General features: G+C 41.0%; 8 protein-coding genes across 8 annotated transcripts; 3 read left to right on the forward strand and 5 right to left on the reverse strand.

The window, feature by feature from the left end:
- ATC70_002991 (uncharacterized protein) lies at positions 1–408 on the reverse strand (the record flags this gene model as incomplete). Its single annotated transcript, XM_064822360.1, has 1 exon — positions 1–408. One exon carries the CDS (start codon positions 406–408, stop codon positions 1–3), a length of 408 nt encoding a protein of 135 aa, XP_064678960.1.
- A 114-nt stretch (positions 409–522) lies between these two features.
- ATC70_002992 (uncharacterized protein) lies at positions 523–1,294 on the reverse strand (the record flags this gene model as incomplete). Its single annotated transcript, XM_064822361.1, has 2 exons — positions 523–832; positions 894–1,294. 2 exons carry the CDS (start codon positions 1,292–1,294, stop codon positions 523–525), a joined length of 711 nt encoding a protein of 236 aa, XP_064678961.1.
- Positions 1,295–2,233: 939 nt separating this feature from the next.
- ATC70_002993 (NADPH--cytochrome P450 reductase) lies at positions 2,234–8,034 on the reverse strand (the record flags this gene model as incomplete). The annotated part of the gene is made up of 3 exons (XM_064822362.1): positions 2,234–4,811; positions 4,867–6,920; positions 6,982–8,034. The coding sequence occupies 3 exons, from the start codon at positions 8,032–8,034 to the stop codon at positions 2,234–2,236; spliced, it is 5,685 nt and encodes a 1,894-aa protein (XP_064678962.1).
- Positions 8,035–11,107: 3,073 nt separating this feature from the next.
- On the forward strand, positions 11,108–11,824 carry ATC70_002994 (uncharacterized protein; the record flags this gene model as incomplete). Its single annotated transcript, XM_064822363.1, has 1 exon — positions 11,108–11,824. One exon carries the CDS (start codon positions 11,108–11,110, stop codon positions 11,822–11,824), a length of 717 nt encoding a protein of 238 aa, XP_064678963.1.
- Positions 11,825–16,130: 4,306 nt separating this feature from the next.
- ATC70_002995 (uncharacterized protein) lies at positions 16,131–17,519 on the forward strand (the record flags this gene model as incomplete). Its single annotated transcript, XM_064822364.1, has 1 exon — positions 16,131–17,519. The coding sequence occupies one exon, from the start codon at positions 16,131–16,133 to the stop codon at positions 17,517–17,519; it is 1,389 nt and encodes a 462-aa protein (XP_064678964.1).
- Positions 17,520–17,576: 57 nt separating this feature from the next.
- Positions 17,577–19,616, forward strand: ATC70_002996 (uncharacterized protein; the record flags this gene model as incomplete). The annotated part of the gene is made up of 1 exon (XM_064822365.1): positions 17,577–19,616. One exon carries the CDS (start codon positions 17,577–17,579, stop codon positions 19,614–19,616), a length of 2,040 nt encoding a protein of 679 aa, XP_064678965.1.
- Positions 19,617–21,867: 2,251 nt separating this feature from the next.
- Positions 21,868–22,707, reverse strand: ATC70_002997 (uncharacterized protein; the record flags this gene model as incomplete). Its single annotated transcript, XM_064822366.1, has 1 exon — positions 21,868–22,707. One exon carries the CDS (start codon positions 22,705–22,707, stop codon positions 21,868–21,870), a length of 840 nt encoding a protein of 279 aa, XP_064678966.1.
- Positions 22,708–24,671: 1,964 nt separating this feature from the next.
- On the reverse strand, positions 24,672–26,042 carry ATC70_002998 (uncharacterized protein; the record flags this gene model as incomplete). The annotated part of the gene is made up of 1 exon (XM_064822367.1): positions 24,672–26,042. The coding sequence occupies one exon, from the start codon at positions 26,040–26,042 to the stop codon at positions 24,672–24,674; it is 1,371 nt and encodes a 456-aa protein (XP_064678967.1).
- Between the last annotated feature and the right edge of the window lie 59 nt (positions 26,043–26,101).

Consider the following 26,101-nt stretch of genomic DNA (forward strand, 5'->3'; position numbering starts at 1 on the left):
TTACAAAATCCACAGGAAAGAAAAAAAGATATTTATTAATGAGAATGCAACTATTGATGGTAAAAGAGGCTCAACTAGAAGTGTTGTAATTTTCTTCTTTTCGTTTCTTCGCAAGGAAAAAAAAGCGCCTTTTTGGAGCTCGGTGCCCAAGCGATCCAAAGACCAGTGGCGAGTGTTGAGTACCTTTTGTAAGGCGCCTACAGCAGAAGCGGGGGAGAAGAGGCCAAGATCCAGCTGAAGGTCTTCAACGGAATCAATGATTTTTTTATGGATATTGAACCATTTTCTGTTGTCTTTTCTCCATTTAGCGCCCCACTTGTCTTCTAATTCTTGAACAGACCAGAATCCATCTCGACCTATTGTCCACTCGTCCCAAAGATCACACACAGTTGTCACTTGTCGACTCATTTTGTATAACGGTACACCTTCTTGATTGTATGGAAGTGAAATAGTTGCAACTGCGGTGTTGTTGTAATCTGGTGGTGGTGGGCTTTGTTGGGCTTCTTCCGAAAATTGTTTTGATTACGATACATCTTCTGATCTTGGCAAGGCAGAGGTATTTGCGACAGCGCCTGTTGTCGCTACTGCTTGGTTCCCTTGGTCCATTCTAAAAGACAGTTGCAGTTGCTGCTTTCCGGTGACTATATTGTCAAACACTTTTTGCATTTGCTGCTGGATTTTATCCGACTTCTTTTGACGTTCATTCAATTCTCGCATTGTATTTGCTATACTTCGGTTGATGCTGGAAAGCTGCTCTTGTACTTCAGGCGCAAATCTTTCAATAATTAATGAATGGGGCACTTCATTTTCTTCAACGTGAGCTTTTGCTTTTCTATAAACAAAGCAAAAAGATCAGACACACAGTTTTCATTTTGAAAAAAAAAGCTTTATACCTTTGAAATTCTAGAAAGAGTGGGTTTCCGAAAATTTCGTGCCTCCAAATAGGGTGTTCAGGTATTACGTCCATCATCACAGCTGCGTTTTGTAAGAAAGTCGTCTTGAAGCATTTAATCAAAAGCAGAAACTTGTCGGCTGAACCAGAAGTTTCATGAACTGTCCCGCTTGAATGTCGATCATACCAATAGTCAACCCAGGGAAACACCAACTGCTTCAATCTGTCACATGGCTCCTCTTTAGCCCTAGGCAAGTAATAGCTAGCATCGCTTTCAAAGCCGGCCATAACGCGCATGAATTGGCGAGGAAGAGAATCAAGATAGGAGTTTGACATAGTATCAGTGTTCCAACCATCCATTCGTTGAATCTGCTGCGAAGGAGCCCCAAGTAAATCGGCCATTTTTGAAGCAGAACCCCGTGGAACATGAGTAACTTTTTTTGCTACAAAGATGTTTGCTGCAGCAAAGGCCATTTTCATGAACCTGGTATGAGCTGTCTTTGAGATCGAACATTCATATGGATTGCTGCTTATGGTTTCCTGCTCATCTTCGCTTGAGGCATCATCTTTGTCATCTACTCAAAATAAAATAATCGCAATTAAAAAATGAACATGATGAATTCGTAATAATAAGTCGATGATAATAATCAGTTGTCAACTGTATCTAAAACGAAAAGCAAAAAGCTTCTTTATTACAGGGCATCTAGCTTGCTTAAATATGGTAGATCCCTGGTCAATGACTACTACGTTGAGATAATATATAAATAGCAGGCCACTGGGGCCTTATGGATTGTTGGTATAGCTTGTTGAGAGGCCACCTAAGTCGATATGTTTCATGTAGTGTAGGTGGATCTCGGTATCTTGACATTGGGGAGATTGAATGTATTGTAGTTCCTGAGGCACCTGTGCACACACAGTTGACTGGACTTGTAAACATAGATGTGATGTGATACGATAAACATCATCTATGCTGCTACACTGTAAAAGGTGGCTTGAGGAGAAAGTGAATGTAGTCTAAGATGCATGCTTGTATGCAACATTACCCCCACCCAGCTTTCGACCAGCCACAAACTAGGATATCATACGAATCGAATGCAATAATCGAGGATACAACACATAACGAAGAGACAGAACCAAGAAACAAGAAGGCGATACGAACAGGTAGACAGGCAAAGCGATGGAAACCAATATGAAGTAAAAAAACCGAAATGATGCCAAAAAAAACAACATACATGGGGTATACGAGGAGAGGTTATCAGAAGATGATAGCAGCAAAGGGAATAGCAGATCGAAGAAAAACCTTGTAAAAAAAAAAACAAACCAAGGACAAAAAGATCACGGCTATTGCTGAATGTTGTGGTTACGAGAGTTTGGAATCGACGGGTAACGCAATCTGACGGACGGTCCTGCATGCTTACGACGACTATAAATCTTGCACTTATTGACAGTGTTGGGAAGGAGTCGATTGGGATTCTTGTGATCCGGTGCAATGCGATCCCAGTAGTCGCGAATAGGTCGTTTGGAATCAAAATCGCTTTCATATTGCCAGGTATTGTCCTTCGAGGACGGATAACCTACCCAATTGACAAGAAACTTCATTCGACCAGTCTTTCTTTCAACGCGATGATTGACGATGGCTTGCACTTCATAGTGGCGAGGAAGTAAGCCTTTTGTAACATGATTGTCCGAGAAATCGACAACGCGAATGTGCTGGGTAGGCACATCACGGGGCAGCAATTCACCAGTAATGTCGGCTAAAGTATAACTACCATTGCGAGTATAGTTCTTGATGAAATATGGACCGAGCCATCTGGGGTGAAGTTTAGTTGATCTGACAGGGTCGAAGAGCATGACGTTTGAATTGATGGGATACTTCTCTTCAATGATCTTGTGATGCTTTTCGAAGCGCTCATGGTCGCGCAATTGTGTTTCTTTGATACGCTTATGGATGGCAGGGATTACCACATCCTTAATGTTCTGTAAGCGGGCATCAATGACTTCCTTGGTAGGATCCTCGGGTGTCTGGTCAGCATTAGGCAATTGAGTGTAATCCTGGAAGAGATTTGGGGCACGCCCAAACATGATAGCAAACGGCTGCGATTGATGCAATCTAGTGTATTGAATGTTCATGGCATACTGAATGACATCGAGATACTCATCCCATGCCTCAGGTTCTGCAGCATCGTGTGTCAATGATTTAATGATGGATCGTTTCGAAATGCCCACATACGCTTCGACAACACCACTAGCTTGTGCAGCGTACGGCAACGAGGTCAAGCGATCCATACCACTAATCTGACTGAACTCTCTCATAAATGCTCCAACAAATTCAGAGCCATTGTCACTAGTGAGTCGCTTGGGAACTCCAAATAGACAACATACACTAAGCAATGCTCTTGCAACAGTGATAGGACTCTTATCAGGAAGAGCTCGTAGAATGATGAATCGACTGAAATAATCGATAATGACTAGCAGGAAGTTATTGCCCGAGGTGGAAGTCGTAGCGAAATCACCTAAATCGATAGCTATATGATCGAACACATTGTCTGGCAACACGCTACGAGGAGGATGATATCCCACTTGGTAGATACCATGCGATTGACAAGCATGACAATCTTTGGTTACTGTGGCGATTTCATTGCGCATGTTGGTCCAATGTACCTTGTAATCATTGTGCAAAATTTTTTCCATTGAATTGATGCCCACATGACTGAGTAAATGCACTCGCATAACAAGCTCTAGACGATCCTCCCTCGGAGGAGTCATGTAGTCAGCATATTTCATAGCACGTGAAATAAGAGCATTACAATCTGACTGTCCTCCAGATGAACCATTGTATGAACTTTTGGCATCAGCAGTCTGTTGATTCTTTAAATCTTGAGCGCTGACAGATGGCATGTTGTAGGTGCTCGCATCAAAAATAGCAACATTGCTATCATTCAATTCCTTGGAATAACAGTGTGGATCCAATTCGGTTGGCATCCCAAAGGAAAGCTGCTGCAATTGCTTTTGATTGTTGAACTGCTTCTTGCGTTTGAACTGCGTACGATTGGAGTGATTGGGCTTAGCAAGAGAAAACTGAGTGGCTTGGGACTCTTTGGCGTTGGTGAAGCCATGTTTGTTCTTTCGCGTAGGTTTACGCTTTTTTTCAGGTAGCATAATACTTTGATTGTTATAACAATTACCCCCACCCAGGTTATTGCCACCCTCGTCATCGTCAGAGGTGAATAATCGACTGAGTGCATCAGGTAATAGGTTACGCGTACCAGGGATATGAACCAGCTCATACTTGTAATCAAAGAACAGTTTTTCATACCACGTCAACAGCATCATGTTGGGCGTACTTTGTGTTTGAAGCCAGATTAAAGAGCGATGATCTGTGTGCAAGACAAACTCAATACCGAAAAGCCATTTGTGGTATTTGGTAAGCATGTAGACAATGGCAAGCAACTCACGTTTGGTGGTAGAATAGGCCATTTCAGAAGGGGAAAGCTTATGACTCGCCATGACAACGTAATGAACCACGCCATCCTTGGTGTAGTACATGATACCACCGATAGCAGTAGCTGAGGCATCAGTAACGACGTGCAGCTTGTAACGAAAATCAACTGGGCTGAGAGCGACTGGAGATGACAGAGCATCCTGCAACGATTTGAATGCCTTGGTATGCGCATCAGTCCACAAACCAGAAAGGGATTTACAATTGCGCAATGCATCGAGAGGTGCTGCCAGTTCGCTGTATCCAGGGATGACATTTCGAAAGTAATTGCAAAACCCCAAGTACTTCATCAGCTGCTTACCAGTGGTAGGTATAGGCCACAGATGAAAATTGGTCAATTTGCGAGCGTCAGGCACAAGGCGGTTCTGAATGATGCTCCAACCCAGCACATGAGTACTGCGCTGAGCAAACACACTTGCCCTGGTTAATTTGGAGATTAGCCTTGGTCAGACGACGAATCACCTCAACGACCAACGCAACGTGCTCATCCAGAGAGTCAGTGTACGTAAGGCACTGTAAATCGTCGATATAAAGTGACACCTGATCAAGCATGTCGGTAAACAAATTGGATATCAAGCGCATAGCTAAATTGCCCATGAAATTTACTCCAAAGCACACCTTCCTGTGGACCCATTGCATTTGCGTGAATGGATCGGTAAAGGTTAACTTGTGGCGATGACGTGGATCGACCAAGAAACTCGTGAAGAAACTTTTGATATCGATGGAACTTGTCATGACAGCGCGGCTGTGACGAGCACGGATTTCATCAATGCGAGGCATAATGTACTTGTCAGTGGAGACCAAGATTTGGTTGAGTAGGCGAACGTCAGCAACAATACGTGGCTTGTCAAACGAATATTCACCATTAGAATTCTTTTTGGCAATGACGAGCAAAGGAGAATTCCAGCCATTATGACTTGGACTGCGCTCAATGACACCATCTGGTTCCCACTCCATCAACTGCTTAGACACAGCTTCCTTATAGACAACTGGAATAGGATAGGGAGCACGATAGGCAACCTTACCAGGGATTGTCTCGAGTTGGACAATCGCACCAGGCAAGTTACAATGAGTAGTGGCAAGATCAATGGCAGCATTTTCTACCAATAACTGTTCAATAGGTTTGAAAGCCTTTGCACGCTCAGCAGGTGATCCGTATGGATCGTTATTAGGCTCGATGTCAGGATCAATGGGGTCGGGAAGTCTGGGTCCAAGCTCTTCAAACCATGTTGAAGCAAGGCCAGTGATTCCAATCTGTAGATCAGGCATGATATCCAACCCAAGCAACATGGGGCAATCATCCGAATCAGTAAAGAAATCAAATATCTCAAATGTGTGAATAAAACTGCGTTTATTATACGCGATTTTAAGTGAGCAAGTGCCAATACGAGGTTTAACACTGTCTGTATGGCCTAACTGGACCTGACCATGAACAGAGCGGTTGATTTGAACACCAAGCTGGTTGGCGAAACGAGGGGAACAAATTGAAAATGTACATCCCGTATCTAAAACACCATATACCTTGTGCGATTCTACGACAAGCGGAATAAGAAGTGAATTAGACTTATTGACAGGCAAGATGGAACGTTGATTATCCTTACATTTGTGTGCATGAACTGCAGTATGTAGATCAATGTCCATAGGCTCAACAGCCGAGTGGCAATCACTTTGATCGTGACGACTCTGTTTAGCAACAGCAGCGGGCACCAACAACGAGGAACCAGATTCACTCGAGTTGTTGTTACTTTGCTGATCTTCCTGAACAACAACAGAATTACCAGTAGTAGGTTGGGCCTGAGGAGACGAAATAGACGATGACGACAATGCGGCACTGCGGCCACCATTGGTCTCGACAGCAAGACGAGACTGAGAACGCGGAGGGTTCTTTTTGATCACTTGCAAAAGCTCAACACAGTCGTCAGTGCTATGGGTCTTGCTATTTGGATGGTATCTGCAGAACTTGGCTGCACCAGCCTCAGACAACGAGCCCACAGTAGGATCAACAGCAGGAGCAGTTGCAATAGCAGTGCTACCAGCGGTGGTAGAAGACGACACCACGCCCTCTTGAAGGCGCAGCATACCAAAACGATGTAAGGTACTAGTAGGACCACCACCAGTACGCACAGCCGTGTTGCACTCATGGGGACCAGCAGAGTAATTGTGAGCACCACAAGTACGGCATCGATCTGATGCCTTGGCATCCGCAAGCGACATCATGTAACGACGACCCGATGCTTGGTTGCTGGTTGGCATAGAGTTGGCACCGCCTTTGTTTTTCAACTCTTCCAAGAAGAGCTTACATTCCGAGGTGTCATGGTTGTGAGGCTTTCTATGGTGGAAAGTGCACGACTTGGTAGCCTTGAAGTGAGGCTTGCCCACGCGGCCAGAAGAGACACCAGCACGAGACACAGCGGCAGGACTATCAGTAGATGAGGATGATGCCTTCATGGTATGTGAGCGGCGGGGGGGATGCAACTGGAGCCCATTGTGATGCAGCAGATCCAGCAGCAGTGCGAGTAAAAGCGGGTGCTGAGATGGCAGCAATCTCATTTGCGGTCATAGTTGATAGTGAATCACGAGCGATACTGACGATAATGTCAACATCGTAACTATCAATGATGCCCTTGGATTGACGGATGGTGTTGATCTTATCTTTGACTACCCAAGGAATGGCATCCAGGAACAACTTAGCCAACAAGTAATCGGATGGGGCTTGATCCAGGGATCGACGACGCAAGTCAGTAAAACGATCAAGAAAGGCTTTCACGTTTTCACCGGGCAAAAGTTGAATGCTCAACAAATCAGACGCACAACGTTGACGTTCTTCCAATACGCTAATGCCATAACGAGCCTTGATAGCCGACTTGAAATCATTCCACGATGCAGGAGCAGTGCAAGCAGAAGTGAACGAGCCGTACCAAGTACGTTGTTCTGGAGACAGCATAGGTGGTACTAAGCGAGCATATTCCTTGTCGAAATCCATCTTGTAAGCGAACATGACATCCTCAAACTTCAACAGACAAGCGTCGACTGTAGGAAATATAGGGCTTTTGGGGTCGAATTCATCCATACCGACCCACTGAAATGCAGGTAAGTTGTTGGGAAAGAAAACCGGTACTGAGGCGCTCTTGTTGGATTTGACTCCATCGACTGAGGATGAGCCAAACGAAGCAGCAGCCGAAGAAACGAGGTTATCATTTGCAGTAGCTTTGGATGCAAGCAAACAATCTCGAATCTGTATGATACTTTGAATGGACGTATTCAACTGGATCAACCGAGCTAGGGCCTGGGCTCTGGCCTCCTCACTTTGCTCGAGGAGCAAGGTCGTAGAGAGAAGCTGAACTTCGGCGAGCTGATTGTCAACAATTAGCTTCAACTGATCAGTGCGACCTTGAAGATCCACATCACTAGAAGATGAACTAGCAGAGGAAGGGGGATCGAGGTCCATCGCATCACTAGCAGTAGTAGTGGGAGCTTCGCCAGCTTGACCACCCAATTTCTGAGACGTTTCAGCGAGAAAAAACTGAGAAGGGCCAGTAATATCTACAGCTTTGGTGGCACTGGCGTCTGAAGGACGCAGCTCAGTGTTTCCAGCAGGCTTAGATTCGGAACTGGGGGGTGTGGTGGTACTTTGAGCAGACATCAGAGTATACAAAATTGAGAGGTAGTAGTAGTAAGAGTAGTAGTAATGATACAATCAAGGTTTTGATTAAAAAAAATGATGAATTCGTAATAATAAGTCGATGATAATAATCAGTTGTCAACTGTATCTAAAACGAAAAGCAAAGAGCTTCTTTATTACAGGGCATCTAGCTTGCTTAAATATGGTAGACCCCTGGTCAATGACTACTACTACGTTGAGATGGTATATAGATAGCAGGCCACTGGGGCCTTATGGATTGTTGGTATAGCTTGTTGAGAGGCCACCTAAGTTGATATGTTTCATGTAGTGTAGGTGGATCTCGGTATCTTGACATTGGGGAGATTGAATGTATTGTAGTTCCTGAGGCACCTGTGCACACACAATTGACTGGAATTGTAAACGTAGATGTGATGTGATACGATAAACATCATCTATGCTGCTACACTGTAAAAGGTGGCTTGAGGAGAAAGTGAATGTAGCCTAAGATGCATGCTTGTATGCAACAGAACACTCGATTTGCTATTACAAAAAAATCAGTTGAAGTTTACCTCTGGCTGGCTCTTTTCCTTTCTTCTTTTTTTCTACTTTTGCTGACTGGGGCCTAGCGCCATGAACTACACGAAGCTTAAACCAGTTTCCGTTTGCGCTCATGTCAGGGAAAGACTCCTTCTCACAATGCCACCTCCAAAAGAAATGGAAGCTCATCGCTGTAAATGGGCATATCTCGACTGATTTGTTACGCATACATGCGCTTGTCTGGGTCTTGTTGAATTTGTTTGTCTTCCCTTGATTAAAAATCATTAACATAGCTGGGTAGCTGCCATCGGATTGCACCTTCGCCAATTCATGGAACTGTAGATCTGCAAACTCAATATTTCTCACAGATTCTCCTCAAAGCAACAGATAGTGAGACATCAAAAATGCAACCACGTTTCGAAACCTATACTTGTAAAAGTTCTCTCCATTGCTGTAAATGCACTTCGAAATGGTCATTACTTCTTCCTTGGTGGTGTAACCATTCGCCATAGAGGACGTAGCACGATCGACATTGTTTGCTCTATTGTTTTTTGCTTCTCTCATTCGAACTACTTTTAGAAGCTGCGTGATAACTTTGGTCCTGGGAGATTCGTTGCTGTTGCTACCCATTAATCGCTGGTAGTTTTAAAAGATTCACTATTGCTGATGTTGAGGATATAGATCATCTCTGAGAGGCAAATGTATTAGGCGTTGTATATTACATAAGATCTGAGAATGAGCTGAGATGCATAGTAGAAGTGAGAGGTCTTTATTCAAGCAGCACGAAGGAACATGAGTGGTGCCATCAAATGGCTAATCTATATCCTGGTTCCTGGAGAGTGGTAGCCTAAGGCCTTTCGTCCCTGGAAGTGGGTTTCAATTCCAACAAATGTTCTTCCGTCAAAGCTATTAGGAAGAACATTCTATCCTAGATTATCTTTGTTGTTTATCCTTGACTGGTGATTCATGAGTTCTTATGCAGCACATTCTCGTTAACTGGTTCAAGGCTTATACAACTATCCCGCATTCAAGATCAAGGTCCTATTGCTGCGGCACTGTCAAATAACTATAAATACCTTTGATGTCTACACTAGTTTTGATCCCTATTCAATCTTGGAATAACATAATAGATATATTCAGTTCTAATTGTATTTACTCTGTCTATATTTCGTTATTCTAAACAGCTGAAACGTATACATTGCAAGTGCTGTAGGACAATTGTTTGTGTATTGCGTCAGTTTTGTTGATTTCACTCACTTCTTCTTCAGCACTATTGCCTAGTGCTTCGATATGTTTTGTACCAGGCTTTCGAACTTGACGGTTGATTACCTTTACATATTTGTTTAACTTTAAGTGCTTTTTCTTTATCGTTTTTTCTTTAAAAAGCTTTTTTTTGTTTACCTTTTCATACAAAAACGCAAGTAGCTTGTCGCCAGTTGCCTGGTGGCGTGTGGCGAGAGGTCAATTCGCATAGCGCATCTCGCAAAACCGAAGAAATTCTACTTGCTTTGCGCAATAGGATTTGGAAGTGTTGTATCCGCGGGCCTCTTGGATATCTTGATAGGCTTTGTCTTTAGTAGACATTTCCTCTTGGTCCAAAAGTCTTTCTGATATGCGGCCGTTGTTCTCCACAAATTTTGCAAAAGAGTCTTCGTCAGTACCTGCTTGATTCTTCTGATGTTTCTTGTCAATCAAGCTTGCGAAATGAGGAATATGGTCCCTTATCAACTGAGCATCGGGTGATGCATTCACAGATAATTTGCATCAAAACGGAAATGATATGATAATTTGCATCAATGACAGTCTAATGCTTGGTTTAAACCGAGTTCCAAATTACTGCCCATCAGAAAATTGATTAAATTTCAGGAACATAAGTACAAACTAAAAGCGAAAAAAAAGTTCTTTCAGGTGTTAATTAACCAAAAGAATACATATATCTTTTATGATAAGGCCTTGGATAACGCACATATCATTGGAATGTATTAAATCCTAATACTTTTTATGTAAATGTCAAATATACACACTTGGAACGAAAACTGGAACCCAAAGATCAATAACAATTGTTATTTGACAAAGTACTGGCTGATAACAAAAATTATCACTCCAATCGGGTTCCAATTTTGCTGGGAACCCAATTTTTTTTTGGAACCTCCAAAAAAAAAATAATAAATGTTCAGTCCTTAGACACTTTACAACCCCAATATGGAACCTGAGTTTCAAGGCATCTGTCAGGCCTGGCTCATATGAGAATAATGATTTTACAATCAATCAACAAAAACCACTGTTAGTTCTACCCTCTTTTCTCTGCTCAATTCTGTCAATTTTTTATTTGAACGACGTCTCAGAACCTCAGAGATTTCACTACTTACTGCTGACATCTTACGCAGCCCATGAATTGTCAATGTCCAGACTAACGTTATTAAATATAAAATGCAAGACGATGCCATTATGAATGATATAGAATGCAATAAAATATCATTATAAACGATTTATTGAAAGATTTGCGCCTGAAGTACAAGAGCAGCTTTCCAGCATCAACCGAAGTATAGCAAATACAATGCGAGAATTGAATGAACGTCAAAAGAAGTCGGATAAAATCCAGCAGCAAATGCAAAAAGTGTTTGACAATATAGTCACCGGAAAGCAGCAACTGCAACTGTCTTTTAGAATGGACCAAGGGAACCAAGCAGTAGCGACAACATGCGCTGTCGCAAATACCTCTGCCTTGCCAAGATCAGAAGATGTATCGCAATCAAAACAATTTTCGGAAGAAGCCCAACAAAGCCCACCACCACCAGATTACAACAACACCGCAGTTGCAACTATTTCACTTCCATACAATCAAGAAGGTGTACCGTTATACAAAATGAGTCGACAAGTGACAACTGTGTGTGATCTTTGGGACGAGTGGACAATAGGTCGAGATGGATTCTGGTCTGTTCAAGAATTAGAAGACAAGTGGGGCGCTAAATGGAGAAAAGACAACAGAAAATGGTTCAATATCCATAAAAAAATCATTGATTCCGTTGAAGACCTTCAGCTGGATCTTGGCCTCTTCTCCCCCGCTTCTGCTGTAGGCGCCTTACAAAAGGTACTCAACACTCGCCACTGGTCTTTGGATCGCTTGGGCACCGAGCTCCAAAAAGGCGCTTTTTTTTCCTTGCGAAGAAACGAAAAGAAGAAAATTACAACACTTCTAGTTGAGCCTCTTTTACCATCAATAGTTGCATTCTCATTAATAAATATCTTTTTTTCTTTCCTGTGGATTTTGTAAAAATCGCTTAAAATGTGTTATGTAAATCTGGGTCTCAAAATAGCAGGGAACCTCAAATGGCACCCACTACTGAGACTTGGTAAATAATCCTTTATTATGTTATGGTGATATTAATTCTCGATTCAGGGCAACTTCTGAAACTATGTTGGTGAGACCCTGATATATAAAATCTCGACATTTTCGCCAAAAACGTCATTTCATAATTTCATAAATTGCTCAACAAGTTCAATCAAAGTATCTATTATACCCAACACAATTGGATGCGCATTGAAAAGTTCTTCTAGATATCTTAAGGCTGTAAAGGATGATCACTACAACTTTCATAGTCGAATCTCGTAAAATAAGTCGATCGAGTCGCAAAAGGATCAAAAATTAACGAATCGTGACAGAAAGTCGAGCGGGATTGTAATCCGTTTTGGCTGGCTAAAAGAAGGCTCTCCTTGATTGCTCAAAGCCCTATAATATAACGGCAATGATACCCACAGAAACGATTATAGAGAAAGCGAGACTCCTTCTCAAATAGATAGCATACGCAACGTGAGACCCAAAAAGGACAGGCTGGTGACATAGGAGGAGCGTAACATGATCCAAAGCAAGAGAATAGCACACAGACAAAAATGATATTGCAGGTGAAGTCTAATTCAGCAACCTCCTTCTTTTGGAAATCCCACGGCCTTGTTTGATGAATTTCGCGATGTGTACTTTACTTAGAACCCTGAAAATAGTACCATTGGATTCCTCAAGTGATTTGCTTTCTAATAATGTACATACCTTCTAATAAAATATCCTCTCTTTAACCACAAATTGGCCATTTACTTGCTTATCTCTCTTCAATTCATGTCCTTTTGTTTACTTTACATGTGATTTTTTTAAAGCTCAATTTTGCTTAGCAAATGAATTGTTTTGATCTTGCATAATCCGAATACCTTCTAAAAGAGGACGATCCCTAAAAAAAAAGATATGAAATGTGTTGACTCTTTATGAGATGCATGCTCTTGGCATAAGAACTAAAAACAGGTTGCAGGAATGATACACGAGAATGACCAACTCACTATGTAAATGTGGGCATATTGATGATATCTAGTAGCGCAAACACTTGATTGACATTATTGACAGCAACCACTACGGCCCAACTGATGTTCTCATGAGAACATTGATGCGCTCATATGAGAATCTATTTGATGTTCTCAAATGAGCACATCGATGTTCCCGAAATGTGAAAAATGCTCTCATATGAGAACATCGGCGTTCCTAAAGATCTATTATAAGTCGGCCGATGTTCTTATGAGAACATCCGAAATGTTCCCATGTGAGCACATCCATATTCTTATATGAGCACATCGATTTTCAGAAATTTGAAAAAAAAGAATGCTCCTAACGGGGTCGAACCCACAACCTATCGGTTGTGGATCTGACGTTCTTCCCACTAAACTACTCGAATATCTTAATGAAATATATTCTTTTACTTTAATAAGTAGTTATTAGGTAATTTTAAATTGCCATTTTCTCGTGCAATATATAATACGTTTAGTAATTTTATGAATCTTACAGATAATAAAAGTCTCTCTGTTGCCTACAATATTATAGTTTAGCTATTAAAACCATTTTATTCATGTGGAAAACTACACCTTCTCAAATGAGAACATCAATGTGCTCATGAGAACATCGATGTTCCCAAAAGAGCGCATCGATGTTCTGTGAGAACATCAGTTGGGCCGTAGTGAACCATGATAGCTGGAAACAAGATGACTTGCACTGGTTCGAAAACAATCCATTATGTTCCATTCCATGGAGATAGCCGCAGTAATATTCATATGATACTCTTGCTTTCCGAGGTGTACACTTGTCTTTTGATCCAGAATCAATTGCACTGGCTCCAAGATGATGTAAGCAACAAGTAAGCCAACCTTATCATCCTGTATTGTCCAATTAGATGGAGAGTTTATGGCGAATACAAACAACAAGAGAGATGGATCGGGAACTGTGTGATTTTGGAGAGAGAAATTAAGGAAAGGTAGAGAAAGATTACTTAATCAAGCAACCAGCTGCATTTGTTTCAGTGTCAAATGACATTTTTTGTTTACTTTTTGATGAGGCTGAGCCCGTGGGAAGTTGTCTGGTAATTACATCTAGGAAGAGATGCGGGAACTCGTTTCATGTGAAGGTGGAAAAAGGACTTTTTGAAGTAGCAAAATGGACATAACTCGAGACAGAAAACAGTTGAAAGCCTCGGACAAAGCGGATCAAATAGAGCAAGTGTCAAGCGTCAAAATGGTACTATTTTCACGCGCTCAAAGTAGTATATCGTGGAGAAAAGTAAAAGGAAACGAATTTGAGTGTGGCAAGGATACTGGACTCACACAAAAGTCGATGAGAAGGATATAAATAGGGATTTGTTTCAACAGCTTTTCCCTCTTCTTCTTCATCTCATCTCTCTACAACAAGCAAAATACTCTATACAAGCAAACTCTCTACAAGACATTTGGGCTCTCCTCTCTCTCTACATATGGTCAAGTAAATCAAATACTCTACTGTCGATTGGCCTCTACTACTGCTACATACAATGCCTTACAAATCCATGGTCCTCTCTACGTCTCTTGGTCCATGCTAGAAAAAGGCCACACTATCTTTGATACATGCAGACCTTGGTGAACTGTGCGAGTAAGTTATTATCTTGTTGGACGTATGAGCCATGTTGACTAACCTATTGATTACATAGTGCCGAAAAACTACTTTGTAGGGACTGAGTAGGATCACCGCTTCATAATCATGGGTAGACTGCAGGACAAATCCATTGGTCATGCTACGGGATGATCACAAGCTTTATTGCCGACGAGAGTAGGGTTTAACCCTATGATCCGGAGATGGAGGCGGCTTGAGCGTGTCGATGATCTTGTGATGGATGAAGCAAGTTTACACCTTGGTACCTGTTTATATAGTGTTGGTTCCTTTTATTGATGGTCAATTTTCTTTGCCCAAATGGTTTGTTACGCACTCATGCCACAGTACTTGTGTACTCATCTCATCTTTATCTAGTTACCTCTGCCATCTCATGTTCTATCTCATCTAAAGCAAACTGTCCTCTCCAAATGCTATCAAGCCAAGTTCTCTGTGCCTCCTACAAGCTCCTAAAATGACAAGACTGTTCAAATATACCATCTCTACATCTATACAAGGTCAAGCCCTACTCTCATCTGTGCTTCCTACAAGCTCCTAAAATGACAAGACTGTTCAAATATACCATCTCCACATCTATACAAGGTCAAGCCCTACTCTCATCTGTGCTTCCTCTTACTCAATCAATTATCAAGACAATTAATGCCTGACATCTATACAAGGCCAAGTCATTCTTATATCTCTGCTACCTCTATCTATACAAGTCAAAATAGCCTCAAAAATCTGAAATATTTTAATCCATCAAGTATGGTGATTTCATAAACTCAAATACACATTAATAAAAAACAACCACGTCTTGTCATTAGCTTCAATATTATGCTCTTTTATGATTGCATCTTGTTTCAAAGCTTGTACTGTCCAATGATTGCTATGACCAATGTATTTTAAAGCCTGTACATAATTTAATCATATACATATAATTTAACGTCAAGAGATTTTGCCTGTATGTAATATCATAACATGATAAATTTATGGTCCCTAAACACTTTCAAAGCCTCAAAAAGGAAAGAAATTGATCTAACAAGTATTTTGATAGACTGGCGTTATCAAATATAGATTCAAAAAGAACAGCATAGCTAACGATAATGCTATATGATTTGCCACCTACTTTCCATACGCTTCAAAAGTATCTATTATTGTATTGCCTTCATGATGGAAAGGGCATTGTGTCTGCTAGCCGGCCGCACCAGCCGCCAAAACTGATTCAAATCCAGAACATTTTTTGTTGTGTAACACCATATCAATGGTATAAAGATCCAAGCATCCACATCAATAAACGTCAGTCTTTCTTCTTCCTACATATTATAGTGGTTCCTTTATTCCTGAACAATACACGGTGGGGCTCCCTAACTAGATTCTCGAACCCGGAAACCACTAGATATATCAGAGGCTCACACTCGACTACACCAAATCACGCATACCGCAAGATCACACATATCGCAAGATCACAAAACATCGCTCCAGCACACAGCTGCAATCTCCTACTCGCAAACAGGCCCGAACAACAAAACCAAATAACTACTTCACGCAGCAAGTAAAATTCATCGCATCCCTTCGAAAGGTTTACACCACAACAAACAGTACCTCGTTTATCACATCATCTTATCACACCACTTCACAGTCCTTTAACATGGCTGATTCCAACACCAAGGAGTTCATCCAATACATGAACCTTGAAAAGGTCAAGTCTATTGACATGCCACGGTATGAATCGCACTCTAGCTTACGTACCTACATCAAAGAATTTGAATTACAGGTAAATTTCGTAGGCATTGAAAACATGGATATCTGTACCGTCCAGCTAGGTCGCTTCATGCCTCCCGTCATCAAAAACTGGTTACCTACCTTACCTTCCTCAGTCAGACAAAACTGGGCCAACGTAACTGAACAAATGCTGTTACAATTTGGTCGTCCTGCCGACGAGGAATATCGAGAGTTCAAGTCCAATTTGAAGCGATGTCAACAACCCAAGCAGGAGTCCATCAAACTACATAGTGCTAAATGGAAACATTTGCTAAGTCTGCTGCCGAATAATCATATCTCGGATGCTCATCAAATCTGTTTATTTACTCAATCTCTACACGACAGAGGATTACCTGCTACATTAACAGCGTATGTAGAACTCGCTAAGGTCACAACGGTGCAAGAAGTTATCACGAAGGCCATCGATTTTGAACACAAGGCTAGGCTCAATGATAATACTGATGAACAAGCACACTTTTCGGGATCCCACACTCAATCCACGATGGATGACCCAATGGAAGTCGATCATGTTAATCGCTCAAACTCGTACAAAGACAAAAGTACTAAAAGACCATTCAGAAATAGCAAAAAGGCATTCAATTCCAAACCTCGTTCACGATTTCCTCCGGATCCTGTACCTCGATTATACAACAAACAAGGACATCCTGTCTGCGGTCACTGCTTCGGCGAACATCGTAATTACGAATGTCCCACACAAGCATCCTCTGTGTATCAGACAGACACTATTGAACACCCAGAGGATGACTCAGGATTAATGGAATTGGGGTCCCCGGTTCCTCTTAATCACATTCGTACTACTTCCATGCATGCTATTCGAACCACTCAACATGACAGTTTCACTCCCACAACCAAAATCGTCATTGGAGATCACACTATTCATGCATTATGGGACACAGGTTCTGCCATCACTGCCATGGATTATGACACATGTGTTACTCTGCAGTTGGCAATAGACAACAATCGGATCATCAGTTACACAGACGTGAACAATCGTACAGCACAAACGATGGGTATTACTAAATTGAATCTTTTTGGTTACGAAACGAAATTTCATGTTATACGCGGTTTGGCTCGTCAGGCTATCATCGGCTGGGATTTTATGTGCAGATTTCAGGTCAATATGAATACTAAACTCAAAATGTTCACACTACAATCTGACAATTATCATATAAACTTACATTACAAGACTACGGCTACAAGGCGTTGTAACATCCAATTAACCGATTCCCAAGATGCTCGGATACAAGATCTATGACAAGAGTTCAAAGAATTACTACGCAAAGACTCGGACAAGCCCTCGGTTACTACCAAAATGGAATTCACCATCGACACGGGAGACCATCCTTCCATCTACATTCGACCAAGAAGACATTACCATCCTGACATACAATCGAAGATCGACGCCAAGCTATCTGAACTGGAACGCAATGGAATTGTTAGTAAAGTCAACTTCACGGATTGGGGCTTCCCAGTAACAGCGGTCCCTAAGCCAAACGGCTCTCTTCGCATATGCGGAAACTACGTCAAACTAAATGCGATCACAAAGACTATCAAGTATCCATTTATTAACCTCTATCATGCACTTCAGTCTCTGGGCAATGCAAAATATTTTTCAAAAATAGATCTCCTGTCAGGCTATTTTCAAATTCCCATTGCTGCTGCTGACAGGCCCAAGTGTGCCCTGGTAACACCTAACTCTACATACGTTTTTAACACAATGGCCATGGGGATGAAAAATGCCCCAGCACACTTTCAATTATTAATGAATCAGGTACTCGGGGACATGAGATACAGAACTGCTATCGCTTATCAAGATGACACCATACTGTTCTCTGATACCTTTGACAATCATGTGCTCCGGTTACGCAAACTCCCAACGAGACTGAGAGAAGCCAATTTGACCGTCAACATTGAAAAGTGCCAATTTGGGCTAAATCAAATCAATTTCTTAGGTTTCATTGTCTCTGATCAGGGCGTCCATGCTGACATGGATAAAGTTACACCTATCGCTAATCTACGGGCTCTCACAAATATAAAAGAGGTTGAAAGGTTACTCGGCATGGCAGGAGTGTATTCCAAGTTTATATCCAAGTATCAAGTGATGGTGGAACCAATTCGACGCTTGAAGATCAAAGATGTACCATTCGCTTGGGAATCCGAACAGGAGCACGCGTTTCAAGAACTCAAAAGGTCTCTCGCTGCATTACCTTACTTGAAACAACCCAATTTCAAACTTCCATTCGAGCTTCATTGCGATGCTGCCACCTCAGCAGGCATTGCTGTCATACTCTGCCAACGGTACGATGACACACCTTACCCTCTCTCCTTCGCATCCCGCAGTGTCACCAAGTTTGAAAAAAACTACTCCATCCGTGAATTGGAAGCTTTAGCCATCATATTTGGGGTTAAGAAGTTTAGGATGTATCTTGAATGCAACCAATTTACCGTATTCACTGACCATTCATCCCTCCAGTGGCTTCTTAATACCGATGCGGACAAACAACCCAGACTTTGGCGATGGTGCCCCTTTCTACAGGCTTATGATTTCAAGGTTATATACGTACCAGGAAAGGTGAACCATGCTGCGGATACACTATCTCGTGCTGCGATTCATGCAATTGCCTCTCATCATCCGGACATCGATTGGGCCAAGGAACAAAGACTGGATCCCATGTTACGACCATACTTTAACAACACGAATGTCAAGTACACCAAGCATAAAATCGTTGATGGCATACTATACAAGGTAGAAAACAAACAGCACAAGACCATAGCCACAGACATGTACATAAGGGTACCTAGCCATCTGGTAGCAGATCTGATCAGCAAACATCATGACTCTAAGTTTGCAGGACATGGCGGTATCGCCAAGACCAAGGCTTCCTTGGCAAAAGCGCACCTGTACTGGACCAACATGACTCATGATATCAATGCCTATATTCAGAAGTGTCAAATTTGTCAAAGAATCAAGGGACATGTTTCTACTAATCATAATATGACCACTACCCATGGAACAGCTCCGTTCATCAAGGTCGCAATCGACTACTTTGGTCCTCTGCCAACGTCAAGCGCGGGACATCAATACGTTTTGGTGGTTATAGACACATTCACAAAATATGTAGAACTATATCCTACCAGATCAACAGCATCTCAAGAATTGGCTTCCATCATGTACACACAGTTCATATTGCGACATGGCGTTCCCAACGAAATCATGTGTGATAACGGAAACAGCCTTGGATCACAATTCACCCAGCAAGTAGCAAGATATGTAGACATCAACATTGTATACACACCGCCGTATCATCCATCAGCCAACGGGATAATGGAACGATTCATGAAAACACTATGAACGATGATTTTATCATACACGGAAATCAATCAGATATCTACAAGATGGAGCAGCAACTTGAGGATAATAATTCGATTTGTATACAGCAATATGTATCTTCATTCTATCAAGACGTCCCCATTTGAGTTGGTCCACGGGCGCACAGCACGCACACCATTATCAACGATAATACCAGAGAAATTACTGGATTCATACAATGAACAAGACACCCCGGAATCACACTTAGCGAAACAGTTACAAATCAAGCTTCAAGTTACATTTGAACATGTACACAAACATTTGGAGAAAATATATGATAACCAAAAACTAACACCATAATTTGAAATCAATGACAAAGTATACATCTTCAACAATCGTATTTCCACTCGCAACAATCCAAGAAAACTACAAGTAGATTGGATAGGTCCTTGCACAATACAGAAGGTCCTGTCCACCATAAGATACGATGTAATCAATGATGCCACAGGTCAAAAACACAAAGACACCCATGTGTCTTTTCTGAAACCGTCTCACTGATCAACTTCTACCCATCATCAAGCTTTTTCCTATATTAGGTTTTTTAACGCGATTTTCATTCATACATTCATATCATAGTCTTTATTTAAATTCTATATCTTATCACAGCGGTGGGATGTTGTGTAACACCATATCAATGGTATAAAGATCCACGCATCCACATCAATAAATGTCAGTCTTTCTTCTTCCTACATATTATAGTGGTTCCTTTATTCCTGAACAATACATTTTTCTGTTCAAGATTGGACAGAAAGTGTCTTTCTTCGACTTGATTCAACTATTTTGTAAGATTCGACTATATAAGTTTTGAAGATCATCCTTTGCCTCCTAATACAATCTCAAAGTACTTTTCAAGGCGCATCCAATGGTACCAAGTAAGGTAGATGTTTTGAATGAACTTATTGAGCAATTTATGAAAATATAAAAAGAGGTTTCTGGCCAAAAAGTCGAGATTTTCCATATAAAGGTCCCACAAAAATAGCTTCAGGGGTTGCGTTGGATCGATAGCAACAATTTGATTTAATATAGGCTCTTTCGCGTAACCATCACTACCCCTAAGGTGAAAATTACGCCGCTGCTTAAATCACACCAAAACTTTACCACTTCCAGCGTTACACTTTCCACACTCATGGCAACCACCACTAACCTTTCTTGGGTCCAGGTTCTCTCTCGAGGCCAGTCCAAGAAGGTCATCAATGCTCAACCTCAACGAGCTAAAGATGACCAATTCCAACTAGTTCCTGAAGTTCTGTACGAACATGACGATCTGAAAGCCAAAGTTCTTACCCGGAAGGCTGCAGCCTGTTGAGGATATAGATCATCTCTGAGAGGCAAATGTATTAGGCGTTGTATATTACATAAGATCTGAGAATGAGCTGAGATGCATAGTAGAAGTGAGAGGTCTTTATTCAAGCAGCACGAAGGAACATGAGTGGTGCCATCAAATGGCTAATCTATATCCTGGTTCCTGGAGAGTGGTAGCCTAAAGCCTTTCGTCCCTGGAAGTGGGTTTCAATTCCGACAAATGTTCTTCCGACAAAGCTATTAGGAAGAACATTCTATCCTGGATCATCTTTGTTGTTTATCCTTGACTGGTGATTCATGAGTTCTTATGCAGCACATTCTCGTTAACTGGTTCAAGGCTTATACAACTATCCCGCATTCAAGATCAAGGTCCTATTGCTGCGGCACTGTCAAATAACTATAAATACCTTTGATGTCTACACTAGTTTTGATCCCTATTCAATTTTGGAATAACATAATAAATATATTCATTTCTAAATGTATTTACTCTGTCTATATTTCGTTATTCTAAACGAGTTACAGATTCCTGGATACAAATTTTTTATCTTTGAGAACGAAAGATCACGTTGGAGCAAAGATTAGAGAGTGTTGTGCAAATCTTGTGTTAAACGAGCAGGCATAATGAAAGTTTTGAAAAAAAAATAAGAAAGCAAAGAAATTGCAGTGAAATCAGGTTTAAATAGATTTCACAAAAAAAATAAAGCAGAGGTAAAATACTGTAGGGGGAAAAACTGTCCCGTTCGTTTAATATTTTGTCTTTTTGCACAAGTTTTTGGTCATTTCTTTGTATACAAAATCGAAATATATATCGTTTGAATGAGAGAAAGTAGTGCTATCTATACATAATTATAACTTTTTCAAAAACTAAAATCCAATGATTTTATTGGTTAAAAAATAAATATAGAAAAATGTACATTTTATTATAAAATCATTAATAGTGAGTTGAACCACCTTTGCTCTTGATGACAGCCTTGATTCGGGCAGGCATACTATCAATATATTTCTGGCACTCTTTTTTTGTTATTTTGTACCACTGAATGTTAATACGCCGCTCTAATTCTTCTTTTGTAGAGGGCCTAGTAGGATACTTATTAAGACGAAGCTTTAGGAGATGCCAGACATGTTCAATGGGATTAAGATCGGGACTTTGGGGTGGCCAATCCATGATTTCGTCTAGGTTAAACCCATTGTCGGTGAACCATTGTTTAGTAATGCCCGATGTATGCGGTGTTGCTCTGTTTTGTTGAAATCGCACATCAGATGGTGTCTTCCCAAAGTGCGCAAGAGTGTCGTTCAATGATGTCTTCGAAATATCGACATACAAGCCCGAGTTTATTGCGTCTTCGATAATGGTAGTACCATAACCAGGCCCCTCCGCTGTTATGAAACTCCAGAACATGACCCCACCGTCATTTCCCTGCAACTGAGACTTGACTTGATACGACTGCATGATTCGGCCACCATTCGTCCAGTAAAAGGAATTACCATCTGAGCCCCAAAGGTTTATTCTTGTTTCATCCGAAAACACCCAACGACGCCAATCAGCAATAGTAAGATGCCTATGCTTTTTAGCCCACGCCAATCGAAGCCGCTTGTTTGTCTTGCTAACAAAATTGGTCTTTACTTTTCTACGAGATTTAAGTCCATTTCGTCTCAATGACTTGCGGATGCCATTAATTGACATATCATGGCCCATCGATCTTAAAATTTCTTGTGCTGCTCGGGGATTATCTAAAGCACCTGATAGAAGTCCTCTTGACACTAGGGACATAGTTTTAGCATCAAGTTTTTTCGGTCTTCCGCCAAGAGGTCTAGCTGGGTCAGGACAATATAGTTTTCTGAGCCTTGTAAGGGTAGAATTACCCACTTCTGGGTACAAATTCTTTATCTTTGAGAGCGAAAGACCACGTTAGAGCAAAGATTGGAGAATGTTGCGCAAATCTTGTGTTAAACGAGCAGGCAAAATGAAAGTTTTGAAAAAAAATAAGAAAGCAAAGAAATAAAGAAAATACATGAAGAAACTAGCTTCTTTTACACTTTTAGAGTGCTCCTGGGATATTAAATATCCTGGGCATACTGCGGGTAGTTTTTTAGATTTCTTCGATACGTTTATTGGAACTAAAGACATCAACCATTTTATATCATCTAGAATTACCCGCCTAACATTTTTGACACTTCCCACTTTGGCTGGTTATACTGGGATTAAAATATAGTCCAACCATAAGTCTTTTATGCTACTGTAATTCCTGTTAGCTGTTCTATCGAACGCAGTATGGGAGGGATTCTCTTTTTGAGTTTTGGCAATATATTGGGTAAAAGTCAAGATTATTTGAACGAACGGGACAGTTTTTCCCCCTACAGTAGTTACACTCTATTTCTTTGTTAATTCTACCTATTAGATCCATCTCACAAGACGACAAATTGTCAGGGTTGAAGGATATTCTGACAATGATTTAGATCTGCAGGATATCATTGACATACTAAACACAAACAAGAATAAGAAGCGCAGGTTTAAACCTAGAGCGCCAGCTACCAGGAACATTAAACAGCGATTAACCTGGATAGCGCACAACATTACACAAACTATATTGGATAAAATCAATGTTCAAATCTAATATTAATAAAGCACCTTTTTATTCATTCAACTAAAAGGCTATAACATCTTCCTGCACACTCTCTATATCTACTTCCATTTATATCTCGATCAGATCTCAGATTGCATATACTATCTCTACATATTAGCATCTGACAAAATCTGATAAATATCAAGCTCTCTATAATGATTACCTTGGTAGTTGGTAATCAAGATATAAGTATTGTTGTGTGGAAAGGAAGACTGTAAGAACTATCCCAATAATTATGAGAGATGAATTTAAGGGTTCTTTAGGTTTGTTCGTACTAGATTGGCACTAGTAACTAAACTCCAGATTAGAATAAGAAGAAAAAAAATGGATGATGTTTATTAAGATGCAATTCAAAATACTATTTATATATGTCATTGTTCTATTGTTATTCTCCTGTCAGGCTCAATTCAGATCCGAATGTCAGTGCCCTGATCAAATGTAACCTCAAATTGGATTGCCTTCAATTTAACGTCAATTTCATGTACCCGCGTTCTTGAGTCGATCCTATCGTTTAAAATAGTAACACCCCAATTCCATTGTTGTAATTCCACTTGAATCTTGCATCGATTCGACATTAATTGGTTTGCATCTATCCTGAGTCAAAGTCCAGAGTCAAATCCACATTTCGAAATAGTAATGCTTGGCTATTAGCGCGCAATCTCATTTAGATCCCTGACTAATTCATCGATTCAACATTATCGGCTCCAAATACTGATTAGATTTCGGCTAAACTTGACAAGAAGCACCACGATCAAACGAATATGTAACAACAACAAAATAGAAGCGACACCAATTGAGTAAGCACCAACATTGATTAGCAATACACCAAATAGAGACCACATCGACTAGAATAACAGTATCAACGCACCATCAAGAGATAACATACAGTTTTACAACAATTATATGAGTGTGTCAATGCACCAGAACACCACACCAACGAGGAGTAACCCTTCAAGTAAGACATAGTAGATAAGTTAGAGAATTATACCTTGAATCCACCACATTGCGCCTTTTCCATATACGGTATATTGCCTTTTTAGGAAATCGAGATAGAGCCAAGTAACCAAGAGAAAGATACACACGTATCACGCACCGCCCCCTTAAAACTTGGCTACAAAGAGATTTCGAAACACGCCTTTTCTCTTGCTTCCAACATGTTCACTCTGTTTGCTTCAACCCACCTTTGAAACTGATCTGACGCCTGCGAAATCATCACATCGGGAATCATACGTTGCACCTCATTGTTATACGGCTTGAGTCGATCACCATTCACAGCATGTTTCAATCGTAAACTGTTCTTGCCCGTTAAGTGGTATGTGCCAGAACTCTTGTTAACTTGCACAACCTTGTATGGACCTTCCCATTTATCACCGAATTTGCTGTCTTGGATTGGGTTTTTCAATAACACTTGCTCGCCAACTTCATATTGCCTGATGAAATGTACATTTGCGTCATAACGAATCTTCGCCTTAGCCTTGCGTTCGTCCGAGTATTCACGCGCCTTTTCCCTTACGCCATGTAACTTATCGCCAATCAATTCAATTCGCTCCTTGAGTTCTTCTTCTTCTTCACCTTCAACGTAATCAAGACGAGGACTAACCCACACAGCTGGAGTACGGAATTCATAGCCATATAGTAAGTAACTTGGACTATACCCAGTGCCGGTATTCTTTGTTGACCTTAAAACCATTAGAGCCGAATCCACATACTTGTCCCATTGATCAATATTTCGCTCATCTCTTGCAATTTTCGCCAACACAGACACCAGGGAGTGATTTAACTTCTCAACCATACCGTTAGCAGATGCACGATAACTTGTCACCATGATGTTCTTGCAACCGATTTGCTTCAAAAATTGGTGAACGTAAGTAGAGATGAAATTAGCACCTCGATCGGATAGCAATCTAGCAGGTACACCGTATCTTGACACAATTTCACTAAAATAGAATTCACCGGTAGTAACTTCATCGATAGTAGATACAGCACGAGCCATAGGCCATCTTGTCAGACCACAAATAGCTGTCAAAATATATTTGTTTCCCTTGGATGTAGTGGAGAGAGGACCGATTGCATCAACACTCACAAAATTCATGGGAGAACGTGGAGTCTTGATCACCTTCATTGGGTTCGATTTGGAAAAACGAATTCTTGCTCTGTACTGGCATGTATCACACGATTTCACCACAGTAGTAACCAACTCACGACAATCTTGTATCATATAGTGCCTTGCCACCTTATCTAGTGTATTCAAAATGCCTTGGTGACCTTCCTTGTGAACTTCTTGAACCTTCTGCAGAGCGGTGCCTTCATGCAACAACTCTCGACCAGTATTCAACTCAAGCACACGTCCATCGTCAGCCAACATTAGCCTTGCACAGTGATAGCGGATCTTACGGCAAACCTTGGGATCAGCACCCTTTGGATAAGAACCATTTAATAAGAAGTAGTAGAGACTGATATACCAGGGAAGGGAGATAGCCATGCTTACAACAGTTACAGTTTAGAGAGACAATGTTTAAGAAAATACAATCAACACACAGG

This window comes from Mucor velutinosus (genome assembly GCF_035048745.1).
Source record: "Mucor velutinosus strain NIH1002 chromosome Unknown tig00000165, whole genome shotgun sequence".
In the NCBI taxonomy this organism is placed as follows: domain Eukaryota; kingdom Fungi; phylum Mucoromycota; class Mucoromycetes; order Mucorales; family Mucoraceae; genus Mucor; species Mucor velutinosus.